We start from the raw sequence: 22,568 nt of genomic DNA, 5'->3' as shown, positions 1-22,568 counted from the left end.
GATTTTTAAATTTTTGGATTTTTCAGTTTTCCGTTTTTTTTTTCGACATTCCAGTTCTGAGATTTTTCAGTTTATCTATTTATTTTTCGATTTCGATTTTTAAAATTTTACATTTTTCGAATTTTGGATTTCTCGATTTTCCCACATTTCAGGATTATGATTTTTTATTTTTTTGATGCTTTAATTGTTCGATTCTTCAATATTTCGATTTTAAAATTTTCCTGTTTTTTCAATTTTTGGCATTTCTGAGTTTTTGATTTGTCGATGATTCGAATTCTCGATTAATCGATTTTTAGACTTTTCGATTTTTTGATTTTCCCTTCTCTCCACTTTCGATTTTTCAGTTTTTCAATACTTCAATTCTAAAATTTTTCCATTTTTTAGAATTTTCATTTTTCAGTTTGTTTATTTTTAAGTTCTCGATTTTCGACTTTTGCATTTCTCGATTTTTCATTTATTGAATATCTCAATTTTGGGATTTTTGGATTTTTTGATTTTTCGATTGTTCAGTTTTTCGATTTATTGATTTTTTTTTTAGATTTAAAATTTTTCAAATTTTAATTTTTCGTTTGGGCTGTTTCGATTTCTCGATTTTTTCATGTTTCGGTTGCTCGATTTTTCCATTTTTCAAATCGATTTCTCGGTTTTTCGATTGTTCGGCTTTCAATTTTTAGATTTTTGGATTTTCCAATTTTTCGATGTTTTGATTTTTCGACTTTTCATTTTGGGATTTTTCAATTTATCGATTTTTCGATTTCGATGTTTTAAATTTTACATTTTTCAATTTATGGATTTCTCGATATTTTTTGATTTGTCAGTTTTTTGGTTTTTCGATTTCTTAAATTTTACATTTTTTGATTTTTTATTTTTTTTTTTAATTTTTCGACTTTCAATTCCGATTTTTCTAATTTTACATTTTTCGATTTCCCGATTTCATGTTTTTTTTCAGTTTTTCACTTTTACAATTTTTCGATTTCGTAAATTATTTTTGCATTTTTCAATTTTTCCGTTTAACGATTTTTTGATGTTTCAATTTCTCGATCTTTTCATGTTTTGGTTTCTCGATTTTTCAGTTTTTCATTTAGATTTCGCGGTTATCGATTTTTCAGTATTCGATTTTTAAATTTTCCAATTTTTTAATGTTCCGATTTTTCGAAATCCCAGTTTTGAGATTTTTCAATTTATCGATTTTTCGATTTCAGTTTTTTAAAACTCCCATTTTTAGATTTCTCGTTTTTTTTTTTTGGATTTTTCAATTTTTTGATTTTTCGATTTCTTAAATGTTACATTTTTCGGTTTTTCAATTTCTCGGTTTTACGCTTTTTTAAATTTTCAATTTTTGCACAGTTCAATTTCTGGACATATCTGTTTTTCTAATTTTAAAATTTTTCGACTTTTCAATTTCGATTTTTCTAATTTTAGATTTTTCGATTTCTCGATTTCATGTTTTTTTGTAATTTTTCAGTTTTTCGCTTTTACAATTTTTCGATTTCGTACATTATTTTTGCATTTTTCAATTTTTCCATTTAACGATTTTTTGATGTTTCAATTTCTCGATCTTTTCATGTTTTGGTTTCTCGATTTTTCAGTTTTTCAATTCGATTTCGCGGTTATCGATTTTTCAGTATTCGATTTTTAAATTTTCCAATTTTTTAATGTTCCGATTTTTCGAAATCCCAGTTTTGAGATTTTTCAATATATCGATTTTTTGATTTTTCGATTTCTTAAATTTTACACTTTTCGGTTTTTCAATTTCTGGGTTTTACGATTTTTAAAATTTTCAGTTTTTTCACTGTTCAATTTCTGGACATATCTGTTTTTCCATTTTTAAAATTTTTCGACTTTTCAATTTCGATTTTTCTAATTTTAGATTTTTCGATTTCTCGATTTCATGTTTTTTTTTTCATTTTTCACTTTTACAACTTTTCGATTTCTTAAATTATATATTTTTGCATTTTTCAATTTATCCCTTTAACGATTTCTTAATGTTTCGCTTTCTCGATTTTTCAATTTTTCGAGTTCTTGATTGCACGAGATTTCGATGTTTCGATTTTTCAATTGTTTCATTTTTCGATTTTTTAGTTTTTCGATTCATTGTATTTTTAGATTTTAAATTTTTGAAATTTTAATTTTTCCTTTGGAATATTTAGATTTTTCAATCTTTTCTTGTTTTGGTTTCTTGATTTTTCAATTCGATTTCGTGGTTTTTCGATGTCCGATTTTTCAAAATGTCAGTCTTGAGATTTTTCAATTTATCGATTTTTCGAGTTCGGTTTTTTAAAATTTTACATTTTTCGACTTCCCGTTTTGTTTTGGGTTGTTGAATTTTTCGATTTCTCGATTTTAATTTATTGAGATTTCGATTGTTCAGTTTTTCGATTTATTAATTTTTTTAGATTTTAAATTTTTAAAATTTTAAATTTTCGTTTGGGCTATTTCCACTTCTCGATCTTTTCATGCTTCGGTTGCTCGATTTCTCCATTTTCAAATCGTTTTCTCGGTTTTTCGATTGTTTGTCTTTCAATTTTTAGGTTTTTGGATTTTCCAATTTTTCGACGTTTTGATTTTTCGATATTTCATTTTGGGATTTTTCAATTTATCGATTGTTCGATTTCGATTTTTAAAATTTTACATTTTTCAATTCATGGATTTCTTGTTTTTTTTTGATTTGTCAGTTTTTTTGATTTTTTGATATGTTAAATTTTACATTTTTCGATTTTTTTAATTTTTGAATTTTTCCAATTTTCGATTTCTCGACATGTTTTTCCATTTAAAAATTTTGTTGACTTTTCAATTCCGATTTTTCTAATTTTCGATTTCATGTTTTGATTTTTCAGTTTTTCAATTGGATTTCGCGGTTTTTCGATTTTTCGGCATTCGATTTTTAGATTTTCCAATTTTTCAATGTTTCGATTTTTCGAAATCTCAGTTTTGAGATTTTTCAATTTATCGTTTTTTCGATTTCAGTTTTTTAAAATTCCCCATTTTTCGATTTCTAGTTTTTTTGGATTTTTCAATTTTTTGATTTTTCGATTTGTTAAATGTTACATTTTTCGGTTTTTCAATTTCTCGGTTTTACGATTTTTAAAATTTTCTATTTTTCCAGTGTTCGATTTCTGGACATATCTGTTTTTAAAATTTTTCGACTTTTCAATTCCGATTTTTCTAATTTTAGATTTTTCGATTTCTCGATTTCATGTTTTTTTTAGTTTTTCAGTTTTTCGCTTTTACATTTTTTCGATTTCTTAAATTATATATTTTTGTATTTTTCAATTTGTCCATTTTTTGATGTTTCGATTTCTCCATTTTTCAATTTCTTGATTGCACGAGATTTCGATGTTTAGATTTTTCAGTTGTTTAATTTTTCGTTTTTTTCAGTTTTTCGATTTATTGTTTTTTTAGATTTTAAATTTTTGAAATTTTAATTTTCCCTTTGGAATATTTGGATTTTTCGATCTTTTCGTGTTTTGGTTTCTTGATTTTTCAATTCGATTTCGCGGTTTTTCGATTTTTCGGCTTTCGATTCTTAGATTTTTAGATTTTACAATTTTTCGATGTTACGATTTTTCAAAGTTTGTCTTGAGATTTTTCAATTTATCGATTTTTCGATTTCGTTTTTTTAAAATTTCACACTTTTGAATTTCCCGTTTTCTTTTGAATTGTTGAATTTTTTGATTTTTCGATTTTTTAAATTGTACATTTTTCGATTTTTCAATTTCAATTTTTCTATTTTAGATTTTCCGATTTGTCGATTTTTTTTTTAATTTTTCAGTTTTTCGATTGTCCAAATTTTCGATTTCTTAAATTTTTCAGTTTCTCAATTTTAATTTTTTAAATTTAAGTTATTTGGTTTTTCGATTTTTAAAATTTTTTGATTTCGCGATACATATTTCGATTTTTCGAAAAGCATTTTTTCCTGTTGTCTGCTTTAAATATATTTCATATTGTCCGCACCTAACTGAGAGTGTTATTTACGCCAGTGGCTTCTATTTTAAAGAAATTATCGGAAAACAAAAATAAAAAAAGTCAAAATTTTTTCAAAGAAACGGGAACATTTTTAGAGTAGGTTTGAACAAAGATCACAAAAAAAAATCAAAAATCAATTCTTCAAAAAACATACTTTTTTTTATGATAACCGCTAGTTAAGAAAATCTAAGCAGATTCATAAATTACAAGTTTAGTTTATTCTTAAAATACAAACAAAACTTGATAGCAATCAGTCCAATAATTTCGAAGATTATCCGTCTAATAAAAATAATAAAAATTAACAGACAGACGGACGGAAACGGGAGACCTATTCTCTCATATTCTGGGAGTCATGAAACGTCCAGAAAAAAAAATTACTCTCCAGAAGTAAACAATCAAAAGAAAATTAGCATTTTATTTTGCTAGAAATATTCTATTTTACTGAATTAATTTATTGAAAGCTTATTGTGTTATTTTGTGGTTTGTGTAGATGCTATTCTAAAAATAAACCACACTTTTTATGCGCGTTACACACAGTTTTTTTTCTAAAATCATTGAAGTAGCCATAAAAAACTCATTAGCGAATATGGTGACCCATTAAAATACCTTGAATGCCTGGATCTGAGTAATAATAATAATAACAATGAGAATAGCTCTAATAAAACTCAACAATTGAACCCCTTAAAAATAAACAAAAACAAACAGCGGTTTTGTTTAATCTCTCATAAAGTAAAAATAGATGCATTAAAGTAGAAAAAAATCAAATAACGCCGCTAAAATTTCAAACTCGTTTAAGATAGTTTTAATTTTTTCCATAAAGTTTATAGTTTGAATTGTGTGCTTAAAACTACGTTCAGGTGCTGATAACGATAATGATAACGAATATTGATACTAGCCCCCCTCCCCCCCCCCCCCCCGTTCCGCTAATGGTCGCAGGGATAGTGCGAATTTAGTTGGCATTTTTTATGGTTACGAAACGACGAAAACACAATGGAAACGTTTAATGTTATGTTTGAACGGTTGCTCATTTACGTGGAAATTGACGCCAGTAAACAATAACACCTTGAAGAAAAATTAACGTTTTTATAAATATTTACGTGACGTCAGTCCACCGGTTGCTTCGCGAAAGGACGGAATCGACAGGTTAACAAACCCGACTGACGTATGTTTACTATAATTGCTACTGTAAACGACGCATTATCGCTTTACCGCTTTATTATCATTTTATAATTTGCGTTCGGCCGTAAAGCCGCTTTATGGGCACGTAGTTTGAAAATATTTTGAGACGACATTCCACAGACGTGGTTGGGTCAGTTCGGAAAGGCGGCCGATTTCGCACGGGTTGCCGCGGCAACTGGTGGGAAATGAAATTCGTTATAATTGTTTGACGACAATGTACAATCCTTTTTAATCCTGTAACTGTGATTTAAACGTCTGAAAGCTACCGTTCGATCAATACTCGGCACAATGAAACTATTTCCATAATGGGATTACAGAGAGCTTTGTAAGCGATCTGTTGTTCCTCGAATATATCTCTAAATCCTTGGATATGATTCAAGTTTTTTGCGATCTTGTATCGGTTTGCTATATTTTAATGGGCGTGCGGTTTCTTTGTCCCGATTTATTTTCGCTGGAAGTGTTTTCAGAACTAATAAAACATCAAAGTTTTTTTAGTTTTCGTCCTCCTGCTGATATAATGCGGCCGTAATTATTGGGTTTGTTCTAGATAATTATTAACACAGAATTCACTTTGGGAGTTCATTGGTCGATTTATCTCGAGACTTGGACGCCTACCAGATTAAAAAGCGCGTTACATTTTGCGGAAATCCTTCAAAATAAACTTTATTGTAAATCACAACCGTCGCCAGAGTTTTGGGTACACGTGGAGTTAAAATTAAATACCACGCTTGTGATTTTGAGAGAGAAACTAAAGCGTGTTGGAGTTTTTGTTTGTCGTGGGGATTTCGTAAAAATACGTGAAGTGGAGTGGGATTTTTGAATTATTGTAATCGAGTCCATGGGTGAAGTGGCTACTTTCATATTTTTTGACGTTTCATGACCCCAAGAATGCGAAAATATAGAGCTGCCGTTTCCTGTCGGTCGGTCTGTCTGTCGTCTCTCTAAAGTTCTACAAAATAACGTACGTACTCCTCCACTTGTGGTTTATGAATCGGTGTTGAATTTGTATCCTAGACATCGAGATTTTTGGAAAAAAAATCAAAATTTTAGGTACCTACATCAATTTTTCGATTTCTTTATTTTTCGAATTTTCGATTTTTCAGTTTTGGGATTTTTCAACTTTTTTATTCTGCGATTTTTTGATTTCTCAATTTTTCGATGTTTCAGTTTTACGATTTTCCAATTTTTCGATTTTTAAATTTTGCGTTTTCTCGATCTTTCAATGTTTCTCTGTTTCATTTTTGGATTTTTTTTTATTTTTCGCTTCTTCAATTTTTCTTCCATTTTTCAAGTATTGCAAATTTCAATTTTTCAATTTTTAAATGTTTTGATTTCTTGATTTTTCGATTTTTGATATTTAAATTTGTTAAATTTTTAAAATTTTTGATTTTTCGAGTTATCGATTTTTTTAGTTCTGACTTGTCGATTTTGGCCTATTTCGATTTTTCAACTTCTTGATGTGTCAGTTTTTGAATTTTTCGATATTTCACTGTTGGGATTTATCAGTTTTTCGATTTTTCAAATTTTTGATTCCACGATTTCTTGATTTTTCATTTTCTCAATTTTCCGATTTCAGTTTTATGAATTGATGTCATCTTACAATTTTGTCGAAAAAAGTAACAGTCCTGAACTTGTAGTTTATGAATCTATGTTGAATTTTTATCCTATACATGCAGATTTTTGAGAAGAAAATCAAAATTGTAGATGAAACAGTTTTTTGATTCCTTAATTTTTCGAATTTTCCATTTTCCGTTTTTCGATTTCTGGATTTTTCGGTATATATATATATTATTGTATTTTATATTGTATACATTGATCTCTGTAACTGGGCTTTTACCTGTAGAATGATCAATAAAGATTAAAGATTTCTGTTTTTGGATTTTTCAGTTTATTTTTCAATTTTTCGATTTTTCAGTTCTTCGATATTTCAATTTTTCGAATAGTTCAATTTTGGATTTTTCAGTTTTTTAGTCTTTCGATTTTAAAAATTTTTGATTCTTCAATTTTTCGATTTTTCCGTTCTTCGATATTTCAATTTTTCGAAGTGTTAAATTTTGGATTTTTCTGTTTTTTGATGTTTCGATGTCTCGCTCTTTAGGTTTTTTGACTTTTCGGTTTTAGATTTTTCAGTTTTTCAATTTTTCGATTTTAAAAATGTTTGATTTTTCAATTTGTCGATTTTTCGAAATTTCAATTTTTGATCTGTCGATTTCTCGTTCTTTGGATTTTTTGACTTCTCGGCTTTGGATTTTTCAGTTTTTCAATCTTGCGATTTAAACAATTTTTGATTTTTCAATTTTTCGATTTTTCGAAATATTGAGGTTTAGATTTTTTGATTGTTCAATTTTTAGATTTTTCAGTTTTTCGATTTATCGATTTTTAAAAATTTTTCGATCTCTCCCAAGTGTTAGATTTTTTATTTTTCGATATTTCAGTGTTGGGTTTTTTCAATTTTTTAATTCTTCAAATTTCGATTTTTCCGTTCTTCTATATTTAAATTTTTAGAATTGTTAAATTTTGGATTTTTCTGTTTTTTGATATTTTTTGATTTTAAAAATGTTTGATTTTTCAATTTTTCGATTTTTTGATTGTTCAATTTCTCGATTTTTTTATTTTTCAATTTTTCGATTTATCGTTTTTTTTTTCTTTAATTTTTGCTTCTGGATTTTTCTATTTTCGTCTATTTCGATTTTTCGACTTCTCGATGTGTCAGATTTTTCATTTTTCGATGTTGGGATTTCTTGGTTTTCCGATTTTTCGCTTTTTCGATTTTTTGGCTTCTCGGTTTTAGATTTTTCGGTTTTTCAATTTTTCCATTTTAAAAATTTTTGATTTTTCAATTTTTCGAGTGTTTTTTATTTTAGCTTCTCGATTTTTCTGTTTTGGCCTATTTTGGTTTTTCGACTTTTCGATGTGTTTTCAAAATTTTCTATATTTTAGTGTTGGGATATTTCAGTTTTTCGATTTTTTTAATTTTCCATTTCCCGATTTCTTCATTTTTCGATTTCTCAATTTTCCGCTGTTTCAGTTTTATGAATTGGTGGCATCGTACAATTTTGTCGAATAAATATTGCATATTTAAATGTTTTAAAGAGTAACATAGTCTTGAACTTCTAGTTTATGAATCTATGTTGAATTTTTATCCTAAACATCGAGATTTTTGAAAAAAAAATCAAAATTGTAGATATCACAATTTTTTGATTTGTCAATTTTTCGAATTTTCCGTTCCGGTTTTTCGATTTCTCAGTTTTTGGACTTTCGATTTTTCAGTATTTCAAATATTTCAGTTTTGAAATTTTTTAGCTTTTTTTATTCTTCAATTTTTCAATTTCCCGATTTTTCAATTTTTTTTATTCTTCAAATTGTTACTTCTCCAGTTCTTCATTTTCATTTTTCGACTTTTCGATTTTTCAGTTTTTCAATTCTTTAATTATTCGACATTTCCAGTTTTTGATTTTTCTCTTTTTCGATTGTTCGTCTTTGATTTTCTTTTCGATCTGCCTATTTTTCGGTTTTTTAATTTCTCAATTTTTTGATCTTCCGATTTTTTATTTTTCCAGTTTTTTCGCATTAAATTTTTTTTTAGTATTCGGATTTCTGTTTCTCAATTTTTAATTTTTTTTCTACATTTGGCGTTTCGATTTCTAGGATGTTACAGTTTTTGAATTTTTCGGTTTTTCGACTTTTCGATTTTCCAATTTTTCGATGTTTCGATTTTTCAATTTACTCACTTACCAATTTTCCGTCATTTCAGTTTTGGATTTTTTCAATTTCTCGATTTTTTAGTATTTCGATTCTTCAATTTTCAGATTTTTCAATTTTTGCGATTATTTAAATTTTGATTTTTCAATTTGTCAGTTTTTTGAATTTTTGACTTTTTGATATTTCAATTTTTAAATTTTTGATTTTTGGATTTCTTGATCCATATTTCAATTTTTAAGTTCTTCTGTATTTTTACTTTTCAATTTTTCAAATTGTTGAATTTTTGGTTTTTTAGTTTTTGATTTTTTCAATTTTTGGATTTTTTAGATTTTACATTTTTCGATTTTATGATTTTTTGACGTTTCAATGTCTTAATATCTCCGTTATTCGGTTTTCAATTTTTTTTACTTTTCGATTTTTAGATTTTTTGTTGGTTGTTTCGATTGCTCGATCGTCGTTTTTCGATTGTTAAAATTTTTTCATTGTTCGATTTTTCAGTTTTTCAACCTTTTTGATGTTTTGTTTTCTCGATGTTTCCATTTTTCAATTTCTCGATTTTTTAGTTTTTCGATTCTTCAATCTTGACTTTTCAGTGTTTGCGATTTTTAAAATTGTAATATTTCGATTTCGCAGTTTTTTGAATATTTGACTTATCGATATTTAAATGTGTAGATTTTTCTATTTTTTATTTTTCGAATTTTTAAATTTTTGATTTTTGAATGTTTGCATTTTTTAAATGTTACATTTTTTCGATTTTATGATTTTTTTCGGCCTCTGGATATTTCGATTTTTCAATTTTTCGATTTGTCGACCTTTTCGATTTTTCGATACTTCGATTCTTTGATTTTTCGACTGTTCAGATTTTCGCTTTTTCAATTTTTCCATTTCCCAATTTTCCGAGTTTTCAATTACGATTTTTTAAATTTTGGATTTTTTGAGTTCTCCGTTTTTTGAATTTTTGACTTTTCGATATTTGAATATAAAATTTTTCAATTTTTCGATATATTAATTTTTAAAATTTGATTTTTGGAATTGTTTTGATTTTGCCGTCCTTCGGTATTTCTATTTTTCAATTTTTCGAATTTTTTTTATGATTTTTTGACGTTTAAATTACTTGACATCTCCGTTATTCGATTTTTAAAATTCTTTTACTTTTCGATTTGTTGAGTTTCCGGTATCACAATTTTTCAACATTTCAATTTTGGGAACTTTTCCATTTCTGTGTTATTAAATTTTTGGATATTTTAATTTTTAGATTTTTTGATGCTTCGATTGCTCGATCGTTCGATTTTCCGGTTTTTCATTGTTCGATTTTTCAATTTTTTCATTGTTCGACCTTTTTGATGTTTTGGTTTCTGGATGTTTCAGTTTTCCAATTTTTCGATGTTTGGATTTTTCAATTTCCCAATTTTCCGTTATTTAAGTTTTCGAATTTTTCAGTTTCTCGATTTTATAGTTTTTCTATTCTTCAATTTTCCGAAGTTTCAATGTTTGCGATTTTTTAAATATTGAATTTTTGACTTTTCAATATTTTAATTTTTAGATTTTTCAATTTTTCGATATATTAATTTTTAAATTTTTGAGTTTTGGATTTCTTTCGATTTTTCAGTTCTTCGATATTCCTATTTTTCAATATTTCGATTTTTAAATTTTCCATTTTTCCCTTTTATCATTTGTTGACGTCTCAATTTCTTGACATCTCGGTTATTCGATTTTTAATTTTTTTTACTTTTCGATTTTTAGATTTCTCGATTTGGTAGTTTTCGGTATCTTAATTTTTCAACATTCTAATTTTGGGAATTTTTCGATTTCTGTGTTATTAAATTTTTGGATATCGTAAGTTTTAAATTTTTTGGTATTTCGATTGCTGGAGCCTTCGATTTTTCTTCTTGTTTGATTTCGATGTTTCGGTTTTTCAACTTTTCGATTGTTAAAATTTTTTGAGTTATTCGGTCTCTGGATATAACGATTTCTCAGTTTTTGGGTTTTTCAATTTTTCGATGTTTTGACTTTACAATTTTTCCATTTTCAAACTTTCGTCATTTTGGCTTTAGAATTTTTCGATTTCTTGATTTTTTTAGTTTTTCGATGCTTCAATTTTCTGATTTTTCGATTTTTGCGATTTTTAAAATTTTGAATTTTCTCTTTTCTCAGTTTTTTGAATTTTTACTTTTCGATATTTTGATTTTAAAATTTTTGATTTTTGGATTTCTCGATTTTCGATTTTTGATTTTGTAAATTTTACATTTTTCGATTTTACGATTCTTGACGTTTCGAATTATTGACATCTCGGTTATTCGATTTTATTTTTTTTTACTTTTTGATTTTTGGATTTCTCGATGTGTTAAATTTTCGATCTCCCAATTTTTCAACATTTCAATTTTGGGAACTTTTCAATTTCTGGAGTATTCACCTTCTTTCGGATGTTTTAATTTTTCGATTTTTTGCTCAATCCTTTGATTTTTCGACTTGTTGGATTTCGATTTACCGATTTTTCAATTTTTCGATTGTTAAAATTTGTTTACGTTTTCGATTTTTCAAAAAGCGTTTTTTCCTTTTGATTGCTTCAAATATCATCCGAAAACTATTTGAAAATTGAGATATTGTTTTATTTTTACTTCCCGAACGTAAGCTATCGTAGAGTCAATCAGACGAATGGCTACTTTCATCTTTTATCGACGTTTCATAACCCCTAAGTACGAAAAAATAGGTTTCCCGTTTCCGTGTGTCTGTCGTTTATCTGTCTGCCTGTCTCGATTTTTATTAGATATCCGAAACTCTTGAACCGATTGTTGCCGAATTTTGTATCTCGTTTAAGAATATCGTATAGATAATAAAACGCTAACCAGTTGGACGAAATTATATAAAAAAATATTTAGATTTCATTTTTCAAACTATCAGCATAACTTGAATTGAAGGGTGTATTTTGGGTTGCCTGAATATCGGAACGTCATTGCGAAAAATGTTATTTAAAATTGGTGCTATCAAAATTTCAAATGTTCCTGTTAAAATCAATATTTTTTGTGAAATTTGAGATTGTTACAAAATTTCAACTACTCTTCAATTCAACCCTAAAATGCCACATCTTCCAGCGAACTTCCCGCAACAAAACCCGTCCGAAAATAGCATTTTCCGTGCCAGGCGGCAACCCCGCCGCCCTCGCCCGCCCCCGACTTCCCCGTTTCCACGCAGGCCGGCCGTCGCGCGTAACGATCAGCGGCGTCGACGTCACCGGGGCGCCGGGGGCGCGTCGCGTCATGTGATCGCCAGATCGCGTCACGTGACCGTCGGGCGGGCCGTGTCGTCACGCGAAAAAATGCCGGTCGTCGTACGTTCTGGATTCTAGAAAGCGAAGCGGAGTCACGTGACGGCGCAGACCGGTCGAAGTCGAGCGCGGACCGGTCCGACATACATAATAAAGGATTTATGCATGCGACGCGATGGCGTTTGATGACAGGTCGGTCGTCTTCGCTGTTTCGAAAGGAAAAAATGGCGCGCGCGTTCAAGGTCGGTCAAGTTGACGACGGTACGCCGCTGGTTAAATTGGGGTTACGTCACGGATTGCAAAAATATCGGAGGTAATTGGCGGGTTTTGGATGTATTGTTGGAATTATTTTTGTGAAATTGTTGATGATGTTAGATGAAAGAAATCTGACTCCGACGGTCTCGTGATTGTTTAACAATTAAGGTCGATTTGTGGTTAATTTATTCTCATGTGTTGAGCAACATGGAATTCATCTAAAGTGAATCATTCGTCTGGTACATTTTGTAAAGTTATGCAACTCATTTTACGTAGTTTGAGATTCCATCGTCTGTCTGTCTGTCCGTCTGTCTGCCGTCTGTCCAAATTTTTATGCTCAAATCGAAAATTTTGCATTGATGCCAAAATAAGAAAAATAAAGTTACTAACTCAAACAACTACTCCAAATTCGCCGTCTCGTTCCACCGTTCTTTCCATCCCCACGACCTCCTCCATTGGCGAAATACCAATCTCCTTTCCCCCCACTCCTCCGATAATCCCTTTCGCAATTCTACTTTTCCATCGATTTCGTGCGTCCCGTCCCCGTTGCGTAAATTCCCCAAAACAACACCTAAACCCATTACAAAACACACGGTCTAAATTTACGCCTCATCGTCCTATAATTCTATTCTGAACCGCGTCCGCAAATACCCATCCAGCGCTATCACACGGCCTAATCTCCTATCCACCCACGAACGACGGGCTAAATGGGTCAATTCGCTCTCTAACAATAAGACTAACGCTATTTTTCTATAATAAAATGATCGCGCTTGTTTCAGCTGATGAAATGGGCGAAGAACGTGCTCGGCGAAAAGCTCTTCATCGCGGCGATGAGGGCGACGTTCTACGGTCACTTCGTCGCCGGCGAGGATCAATACAAAATACGGCCCACGTTGGAGAGGTTGAGGTCGTTCGGAGTCAAACCGATCCTCGACTACTCGGTCGAAGAGGACCTCTCACAGGAGGAGGCAGAGAAGCGGGAAGTCGAGTGAGTAGGGCTTGGGGTGTTGGGGTAGGGCGAGGATGGCTAGGATCGATGTCACTAGGTTTATAGTGTGGTTGAGGTTCGGACTGGGTATGTGAAACTGCGTACTTGTAAGCGTATGACGGACATTTACGATCGGGCAACATAATTTGTGATTGAGTCGTCGTTGGAAAAGATTTAGAATGTCGGTGATTATAAAAGCCAAAATAATAAATTGTCGCTTCAATCCATGAACCCCATCTTGTCAGAACAGGTTCTGGAGGCAACGGATAATCCGGTAAAGCTTTCCGGAAGACTTGGATCCTCGAAGGAGCTTTCAGAAATAGTTGCTTTACGTTGGAAATTAAACCATTGACATCTTCATATTGATTCCGGATAACTTCAGCTACTAAACTTAAGGCGTGAACCAAACATGCTACATGAATTAAGTCGGGAAAAATATTTTCAGATGTTTGCTACATTTTACCAAATAGGCAAAAGCAAGTAGGGCTCAAATGAAAGGATTTTCTCAGATTCACATTTATATACAAGTTTTCTGTAAATGATACTAGGGTCGAAGTAAGTCATGGAAACGTGCCGCCTCTCAGTTTTGGACTTTACTAAATGCTCAAGGACTCACGACAAATATCACACGCATCTGTATAACTGGTGCCTAAATGCTTCATACCATATTAAAAAATTGGTCTAAAGAGTTTAGACAGTACTTCCCTCGCTGTCGGAAACTTGACGACTGCATGCCTATTGTGTTTTTTTTCTCATTACATTTTTGTAGTGGGAATTTAAAAAAAAATTGCGATGACGTCATCAACATTTTTGCAAAGACACGTATATCAGTTGGGATAGATGTAGTGTAATACTAAGAATAAAATTATTATATTCTCAAATTTTCGGGAAAATGAATTGGGTCGTTTTGAATATTGATTTGTAATAATCAATAAAATAACGAAACAATTTACTCACGTATACGTATCAGAGGCAACTGAAAATCGTGTATGTATAAACATTCTTAATTTAAGATGACAGGCGTAACAGCATACGTGAGAGTCAAACAGAGAAACTATAAACAAAACGACCATCGGGTTTATTGCTTCGACTTCCGCTTATTATATAAAACATTGGGTTTTATTTTAATTCTTGACGGTGAAATTCACAATTGGTTGATTAAAAACATGTCTATTTCACATTCGCGGAACCAAGTGAGCGCATAAAACAAATGCAGGTCTGTAATGTTAAAGTCGATGTAAATAAGCGTGCTACCCTTATGTTTCAACCGAGTTTTTCCTTTAACAAATTTTGTGTCTACCAAATTGGGTTGGTTGGGGTATAATACTAATAATAAGTGTTGCCTTTAATTTAATCAATAAAATAAATTGATTTCATTAATTTTTTTGAACCACCTCTTAAGAAAATCTAAAAAATATGAATGGAATGATAAATCACAAGTACAAACTCATCATATTTTTTGCATTTTAGATAGGATTTATTCAGCAAAATTTAAGGGTGACGTCATCAATTTTTTTAGGAGGGATGAACAAATACATTTTGAACAAAAGTTTACCATGCTTATAATAACTTTAAAATATTCCCAAGATTTCAAAGCATTCGGTTTTGTAATTCCTGATTAAATCGATAAAATAAATTCACGCCTTCATTATGCATATGCAAATCCAAAAATATGAATGGAATGATAAATCACAAGTACAGACTCATCATATTTTGTACGTTTTAGATGCGATTTATTCGGCAAACTTTTGAGCTGACGTCATCAGTTTTTTGTAGAAGATAACCAAATATATTTTGACTAAAAATTTATTATGCTCTTTATAACCTTAAAACATCTGCAAGATTTCAAAGCATTCGGTTTTGTAGTTCCTGATTAAATCAATAAAATAAATTTACGCATTCATTAATTTTTTTGAGTCACCCTGTATATGCAAATCGAAAAAATTTGAATGGAATGATAAATCACAAGAAGAGACTCACCATATTTTGTACATTTGAGATAGGATTTATTCAGCAAAATTTTGTGGTGACGTCATAAATTTTTTAGGGGGGACGACCAAATACGTTTTGATCAAAAATTTACCATGCTTATGATAATTTTAAAATATCTTCAAGATTTCGAAGCATTCGGTTTTGTAGTTCCTGAGTAAATCAGTAAAATAAATTTACGCTTTCATTTATTTTCTTGAATCACCCTGTATATGCAAATCCAAAAAATATGAATGGAGTGATAGATCACAAGTACAGACTGATCATATTTTGTACATTTTAGATATGATTTATTCAGCAAATTTTCGAGCTGACGTCATCAAGTTTTTGGAGGGGATAAGCAAATATATTTTGACTAAACATTTATTATGCTCTTTATAACCTTAAAACATGTGCAAGATGTCAGAGCATTCCGTTTTGTAGTTCCTGATTAAATCAATAAAATATATTTACGCATTCATTAATTTTTTTGAGTCACCCTGTATATGCAAATCCAAAAAATATGAATGGAGTGATAGATCACAAGTACAGATTCATTATATTTTGTACATTTTAGATATGATTTATTCCACAAACTTTTGAGCTGACGTCATCAAGTTTTTGGAGGGGATGAGCAAATATTTTTTGACTAAAGATTTATTATGCTCTTTATAGCCTTAAAACATCTGCAACATTTCAAAGCATTCTGGTTAGCAGATTAAAAATTAAATTTCAAAATGTTGTTTTATAATTTTGATTTTTTTCCAAAAATCTGGACGTTTCGGGTGAAAAGTCGATTCAGAGTTGTAAACTACATGTGTAGGACTATGTTATTTTATACAATTGAAAACCCATTTACTATGTACAATTTTGAAGTGACGTCATCGCATTAGTGGTGGGGATGATTAGACAAATTTTGGTTAGCGTTTTACCATCTACATGATATTCTTAATATAAGTACAAAATTTCACAACAATCGGTCGAGTACTTTCGGAGATTATCTGTCTAATAAAAATCCGGGACGGCAGACGGACAGACGGACGGACAGACGGACAGACAGACGGAAATGGGAGACCTATTTCTTCATCTTCTAGGGGTCATGAAAGATCGAGAAAACGTAAAAGTAGAGAGTCGGCCGACGGACTCGATTACAATACTTCCTTTGCTTACGCTCGGGAAGTAAAAAGAAAACCAATTCATTAAACCAATTTATTGTAACATTTTTTCGTAAATACTCATTGATCAATTTCATGTTTTTTTTTTATTTTATTACTTCCCGAGCATAAGCAAAGGAAGTATTGTAATCGAGTCCATCGGCCGACTTTCTATTATTAGACAGATAATCTCCAAAAGTACTGGACCGATTGTTGTCAAATGTTGTATTTATATTACGTATATCATGTAGATGGTAAAACGCTGAGCAAAATTTGCCTAATCAGCCCCACCAATAATGGGATGACATCACTTCAAAATTGCATATAGTAAATGGGTTTTAGATTGTATTAAATAACATAGTCCTATACATGTAGTTTACGACTCCGTATTGACTTTTTACCCGAAACATCCAGATTTTTGAAAAAAAAAATCAAAATCATAAAACAACATTTTGCAATATAATTTTGAATCTGCAAAGCCGAAAGCTTTGAAATCTTGCGCAGATGGTTTGCAGTCATCGTAAGCATGATAAATTTTTAATCAAAATATATTAACTTATCCCCTCCAAAAAATTGATGAGGCCATCCCAAAATTTTGCTGAAAAAATGCTATCTTAAATGTGCTAAGTATGATGAGCCTATACTTGTGATTTATCACTGCATCAATATTTTTTAGATTTGCTTATACGGGGTGTCTGAAAAAAATTATGACTGGGTCAATTTATTATATTGATTGCAAGACTGAATACTTTAAAATCTTGACGTTTTGTGAGCGTAGTAATTTTTTAGTCAAAATGTATACGTTTATCAACCCCAAAAAATTGATCGTCATCTCAAAATTTTTCCGAATAATGAGTCCGTTAATTTAAACATTGTAAATTATATTAATTATGTTTAAAAATTATTTAATTATATTGTGAAAATTTATAGCGTTGACAGGCCAACTTCAATCGTTTCGAAAATTTCCCCAAACTTTAAATATTATCGAGTAAACGAATCACGGAACCCGATAAATTAAAATTGAAGTCGTACTTACCCCGTGATCACAGTACCAACATAACACATTTTCACTAATTTTTATTAATAATAAATTAGAAATTCGCGAAAATAAGATAAATCGGAGCTCCGATGTTACCGCAATCAGACCTAAATCTAAACAGAACACAAGGGGCCGAAAAATGTGACCTTTGCTCAGGTAGCTCACGTGACAGTGACGTCAACGTACGTCACGATGAGATTGCAAAAATTATTTTTCGTATTTTGGCCGCGAAATTAAGACATTTTCAAGATTAGCTTAACAATATTTAAATAGATTGTTTTGTTTTTAATACCATCGTGTTGTTAGTAAAACGGTTTTCGGTTTGATTATCATATATTAATAGTTATTTACCATGTTTGAGCATTATAAATAATATTAATTAGGTCTAAATTATATTTAATTATATCGTGAAAATGTATAGCTTTGACCGATCAATTTCAACCGTTTCGAATTTTTTTCCAAAATTTAAACATTGTCGAGTAAACGAATCATGGAACCCGATAAATTAATACTGAAGTCGTACTTACCCCGATTTCAGACCTTTTCGGAAAAATGTCTATTTTCTTTCGTGTTCACAGCACCAATTTTCACTAATATTTATTAATAATAAATTAGAAATGCACGAAAAGAGTCCTACTTTTAAGCCAAACCGGAGCTCCAATGTTACTGCCATCAGACCGAAATCTAAACAGAACACAAGGGGCCGAAAAATGTGACCTTTGCTCAGGTAGCTCACGTGACAGTGACGTCATCGTACGTCACGATGAGATTGAAAAAATTATGTTTCATATTTTGGCCGGGAAATTGCACATTTTCGGGGTTAATTTAACAATGTTTAAACAAACTAATTTGTTTTTACTAACCTCGTGTTCTTAGGAAAATGGTTTTCAGTTTAATTATCATATGTTAATAGTTATCATATTTGAACATTATGAATTATCTTAATTATGTTTAAATTTTATTTGATTATATCGCGGAAATGTATAGCTTTGACCCAACAACTTAAATCGTTTCGAAAATTTAATATTGTCGATGAATTAAAACTGAAGTCGTACTTACCTTATTTTCGGTCCTTTTCGGAAAAATATCCATTTTCGTTCGTGTTCACAGTACTAACACAACACATTTTCAGTAATATTTATAAATAATAAATTAGAAATTCGCGAAAAGAGCCCTAATTTTATGCCAAAACGGAATCCGATGTTGCTGCCACCAAACCGAAATCAAAACCAAACACAAAGGACCGAAAAATGTGACGTTTTATTAGGTAGCTCACGTGACAGTGACGTCATGTTTTGACCGGGAAAATGCACATTTTCAGGGATAATTTAACATTGTTAAACAAATTGATTTGTTTTTAATAATTTCGAGTTTGTAAGAAAACGAGGTCCGGTTTAATTATCATATATGAATGATTATCATATTTAAACATTATAAATGATATTAATTATGTTTAAAATTTATTTATTTATATCGCGAAAATGTATAGCTTTGATCAACCAATTTCAAAAAAGTTAAACATTGTCGAGTAAACAAATCACGGAACCCAATAAATTAAAACTCAAATCGTACTTACCATAATTTTCAGCCTTTTCAGAAAAATATCCACTATCCTTCGTGTTCACAGCACTTAACATCAAACATTTTCGCTAATATTTATTAACAATAAATTAGATATTCGCGAAATTGCTCTACTTTTACGCCAAAAGTACGCCGAACAGAAATTAAAACTGAACACAAAGGACCGAAAAACGTGACCTTTGGACAGGTAGCTCACGTGACAGTGACGCCATCGCACGTCACGATGAGATTGCAAAAATTATTTTTCATATTTTGGCCGGGAAATTAGACATTTTCAGGATTAACTTAGGAATATTTAAACAAATTGCTTTGTTTTTAATACCATCGTGTTTTTAGTAAAACGGTTTTCGGTTTGATTATCATATATTAATAGTTACTTACCATATTTGAGCATTATAAATAATATTAATTACGTCTAAATTTTGTTTAATTATATCGTGAAAATGTATAGCTTTGACCGATCAAATTCAACCGTTTCGAAATTTTTTCAAAAATCTAAACATTGTCGAGTAAACGAATCACGGAACTTGATAAATTAAAACTGAAGTTATCATTTTAAATACGTATTGTCGTGAAAACATTGTTACGTATATACAAAAAAAGGCAAAATTTAAGTTCCGCCCTCCCACCGCCATCTCAATTGTAGTGATGTTATTCGTTGTGAATATTGAAATTCTAAAAAATCGTTATATTTCATATTGTAAATTGTGGAGATGCGAGGAAAGTTCTGTCGAAACAATTTTCGACCAATTTTTTTATTCCATTACGCTCCCCAGCAGGCAAATCATCAACAACTTTCTCAGATACTGAAGTTCTTCCAGGAGATTTCCCTTTGTTTCACACTGCCAGTTCGAATAAAATAAACCACGAAAACAAAAATTTTCGTACGCAAACACCAAGAGTTTTGAAAACGACTGTTTTGTTGTTCAGGTGTAAATGGTGGACCCCAAGGTTGGAAAAGTACCGCTAAATAAAATACAAAATTTATGGAGGACACAAAATCATTTATTCCTCCATTGACAAAAAAAAAAAGAAAAAAAACTGCGTGCGAGGGTGACTCGTGACTTGCCCTCAGGCTTGGAATTAAAATCAAATTAAACGTTCTGAATCAATGCAAATATTTGAGCGCTAAGAGTGTGGCGGTCAAACTATGTTAATTTCATTCTAGAGCGGAGTTTGGGGCTCCCGGTCGGGGCTGTTCTCCTACCCACGACGGTGATTCTATCAATCGCAAGCACTGCCGCAAAGCAATTCACCGCAGTTGGGTCCCGGCTATCACGAAGCCGACAGCGTTACGTCATCTCGACCGGCCATGAATTCTATTATAACCTGCATCGTTTGTACAGATGGCGCGATAAATCTCGCCAGCTCGACTAGGAACCGCGCACTCCGCTTATGCCACGTTTAACCTCAATTCCATGTTAAATGTTCAATTTCCATGACTATAACACTAACGACAACTGAACAAATGTTAAAGTTTCAAAAGGCCAATACACAACATTTAAATTCGACATACCAACTTGTGAAATTTTAAACAACAAATAATTCTTATGTGAGATTAAAATTGGACGTCAGACAATTTATACGATGGAAACATTCATCAACAAAACATTTACATAAAAAAAACTAGCAAAGATTTATGGTTAGAAACTGTAGAGCATGAAAATTTACGTTCAATTTAAATTATACAACAAAGAAAATTACTGAAGTTAAAATTTTGAGATAGAGAAAAATTGTATGAGGTGAAAAATTGCAAAGCCAACAAATTTACATGAGATTAATATTTGCCACACTTTATCAACAATTCAAATGTTATGTTAAATTATGTTTAGATCCAAGTGATTGGTTACTTAAAACAATTGTTAGCTTTGAGAATTTATAATATCGTGAACTGCTTACCCCAAGCAAAACACATGATAAATAAACACAAAAATATCCAGTCAGCGTGTCTCGGTGATGTAATTTCTAGCGTTGCGAGGAAATGCCTCGGTGATGTAATGATGATAACGATGATCACTGCCCAGAAGAAGAAATGATTTTAACTCCCAGGCAGTTCACGATATTATGAATTTTGTTAATTTAACTGCCGTAAATGAACTATTAGCCATCTTGTGTGAGAAATTAAGAAGTGTTATAATGTAACACTTACGTATTAGCATCCAGAAACTTATTCATAATTAGACAAACAAAGTCAAACGAGTCCTGACTGAGTGAATTTCATGAAAACTCCTAGCAAATGTCTGTTACATTGTGTTAGAACCAGTTAACGATTAAAATCCTAACATGAACTGCGAATTTACAAACAATAAAACAAATTTAGAGCACGTGTCCGCGTTGGTCGAAAATTTGCATTTTTTTCTATTAAAAAACCGGAACTAAACTAACCAAGCTACCTTACCACGTGATTACACTCACACAAACACACCCACCTCCGCGAAAATTTGATTCAAATTCGGTCACCACATTATCTATAATATATTTTTACATAAAGCGTAAATATGCTATAAATTACAAATTTTTACTTCCTGAGCGTAAGCAAAGGAAGTATTGTAATCGAGTCCGTCAGCGTAACTCTCTACTTTTACGTTTTGTCGACCTTTCATGACCCTTACAGTACGAAGGTCTCCCGTTTCCGTCTGTCTGTCTGTCTGTCTGTTCGTCTGTCTGCCGTCCCGGATTTTTATTAAACAGTTAATTTCCGAAAGTACTGGACCGATTGTTGTGAAAGTTTGTATTTATATTAGGAATATCATGTAGATGGTAAAACGCTAACCAAAATTTGTCTACTCATCCCCACCAATAATGTGATGACGTCACCTCAAAATTTTGCTGAATAAATCCCATCTTAAATGTGCAAAGTATGATGAGACAATACTTGTCATTTATCATTCCCTTCGTATTTTTTGGATTTGCATATACAGGATGACTCAAAAAATTAATGAATGCGTGGATTAATTTTATTGATCCAATCAGGAACTACAAAACCGAATGCTTTGAAATCTTGTAGATATTTTAAAGTTATCATAGGCATGGTAAATTTTTGATCAAAATGTATTTGCCCATCCCCCCTAAAAAATTGTGTAAAGAAAAAACTCAATTCGAAAATGCTGTATGTTTCATTGTACGTCAGGAGCAAGGGAAGTTCTGTCGAAACAAATTTCGACCAATTTTTTGAATGAAAGTTAGTCATCTGTCACTGTTAAACTCGTGAATGAAGTGGATCGCCCGTCACCATCTAAATTGGCAATCTAACCTCAAATTATTAATAGACGTTAGATATATCTCAGTTTGCAGAAATATTGTACAATGATGACTAGAATTGTCCATGTTGATGACGTCATCACAAATTTTTTATTGGCCAAATTAAGAACGAGTCACCCCATTTTATCTAAAATGTGAAAAACACGTCTTTATAATAACAATGATAAAATAAGAACTATAATATTCAGAACCTTTTGTTCGATTGTGGTT

At 30.9% G+C, this 22,568-nt stretch overlaps 1 protein-coding gene across 3 annotated transcripts in view; it reads left to right on the top strand.

The window, feature by feature from the left end:
• LOC135139886 (proline dehydrogenase 1, mitochondrial-like) overlaps positions 1–22,568 on the top strand; it is a 62,028-nt gene that overhangs the window by 19,206 nt on the left and 20,254 nt on the right. For all 3 annotated transcript variants that reach the window (XM_064070242.1, XM_064070241.1, XM_064070243.1), the window contains exon 2: positions 13,147–13,355. In XM_064070242.1, the coding sequence (XP_063926312.1) occupies positions 13,147–13,355 (209 nt within the window). The remainder of the gene's footprint in view (positions 1–13,146; positions 13,356–22,568) is intronic.

Source organism: Zophobas morio, unplaced genomic scaffold (genome assembly GCF_036711695.1).
Source record: "Zophobas morio isolate AGI-343-1 ecotype UQ-CSIRO unplaced genomic scaffold, CSIRO_AGI_Zmor_V1 ptg000038l, whole genome shotgun sequence".
Classification (NCBI taxonomy): domain Eukaryota; kingdom Metazoa; phylum Arthropoda; class Insecta; order Coleoptera; family Tenebrionidae; genus Zophobas; species Zophobas morio.
The sequence above is the reverse complement of the archived record's forward strand: the minus strand, read 5'-3'. Positions and strand labels throughout refer to the sequence as shown.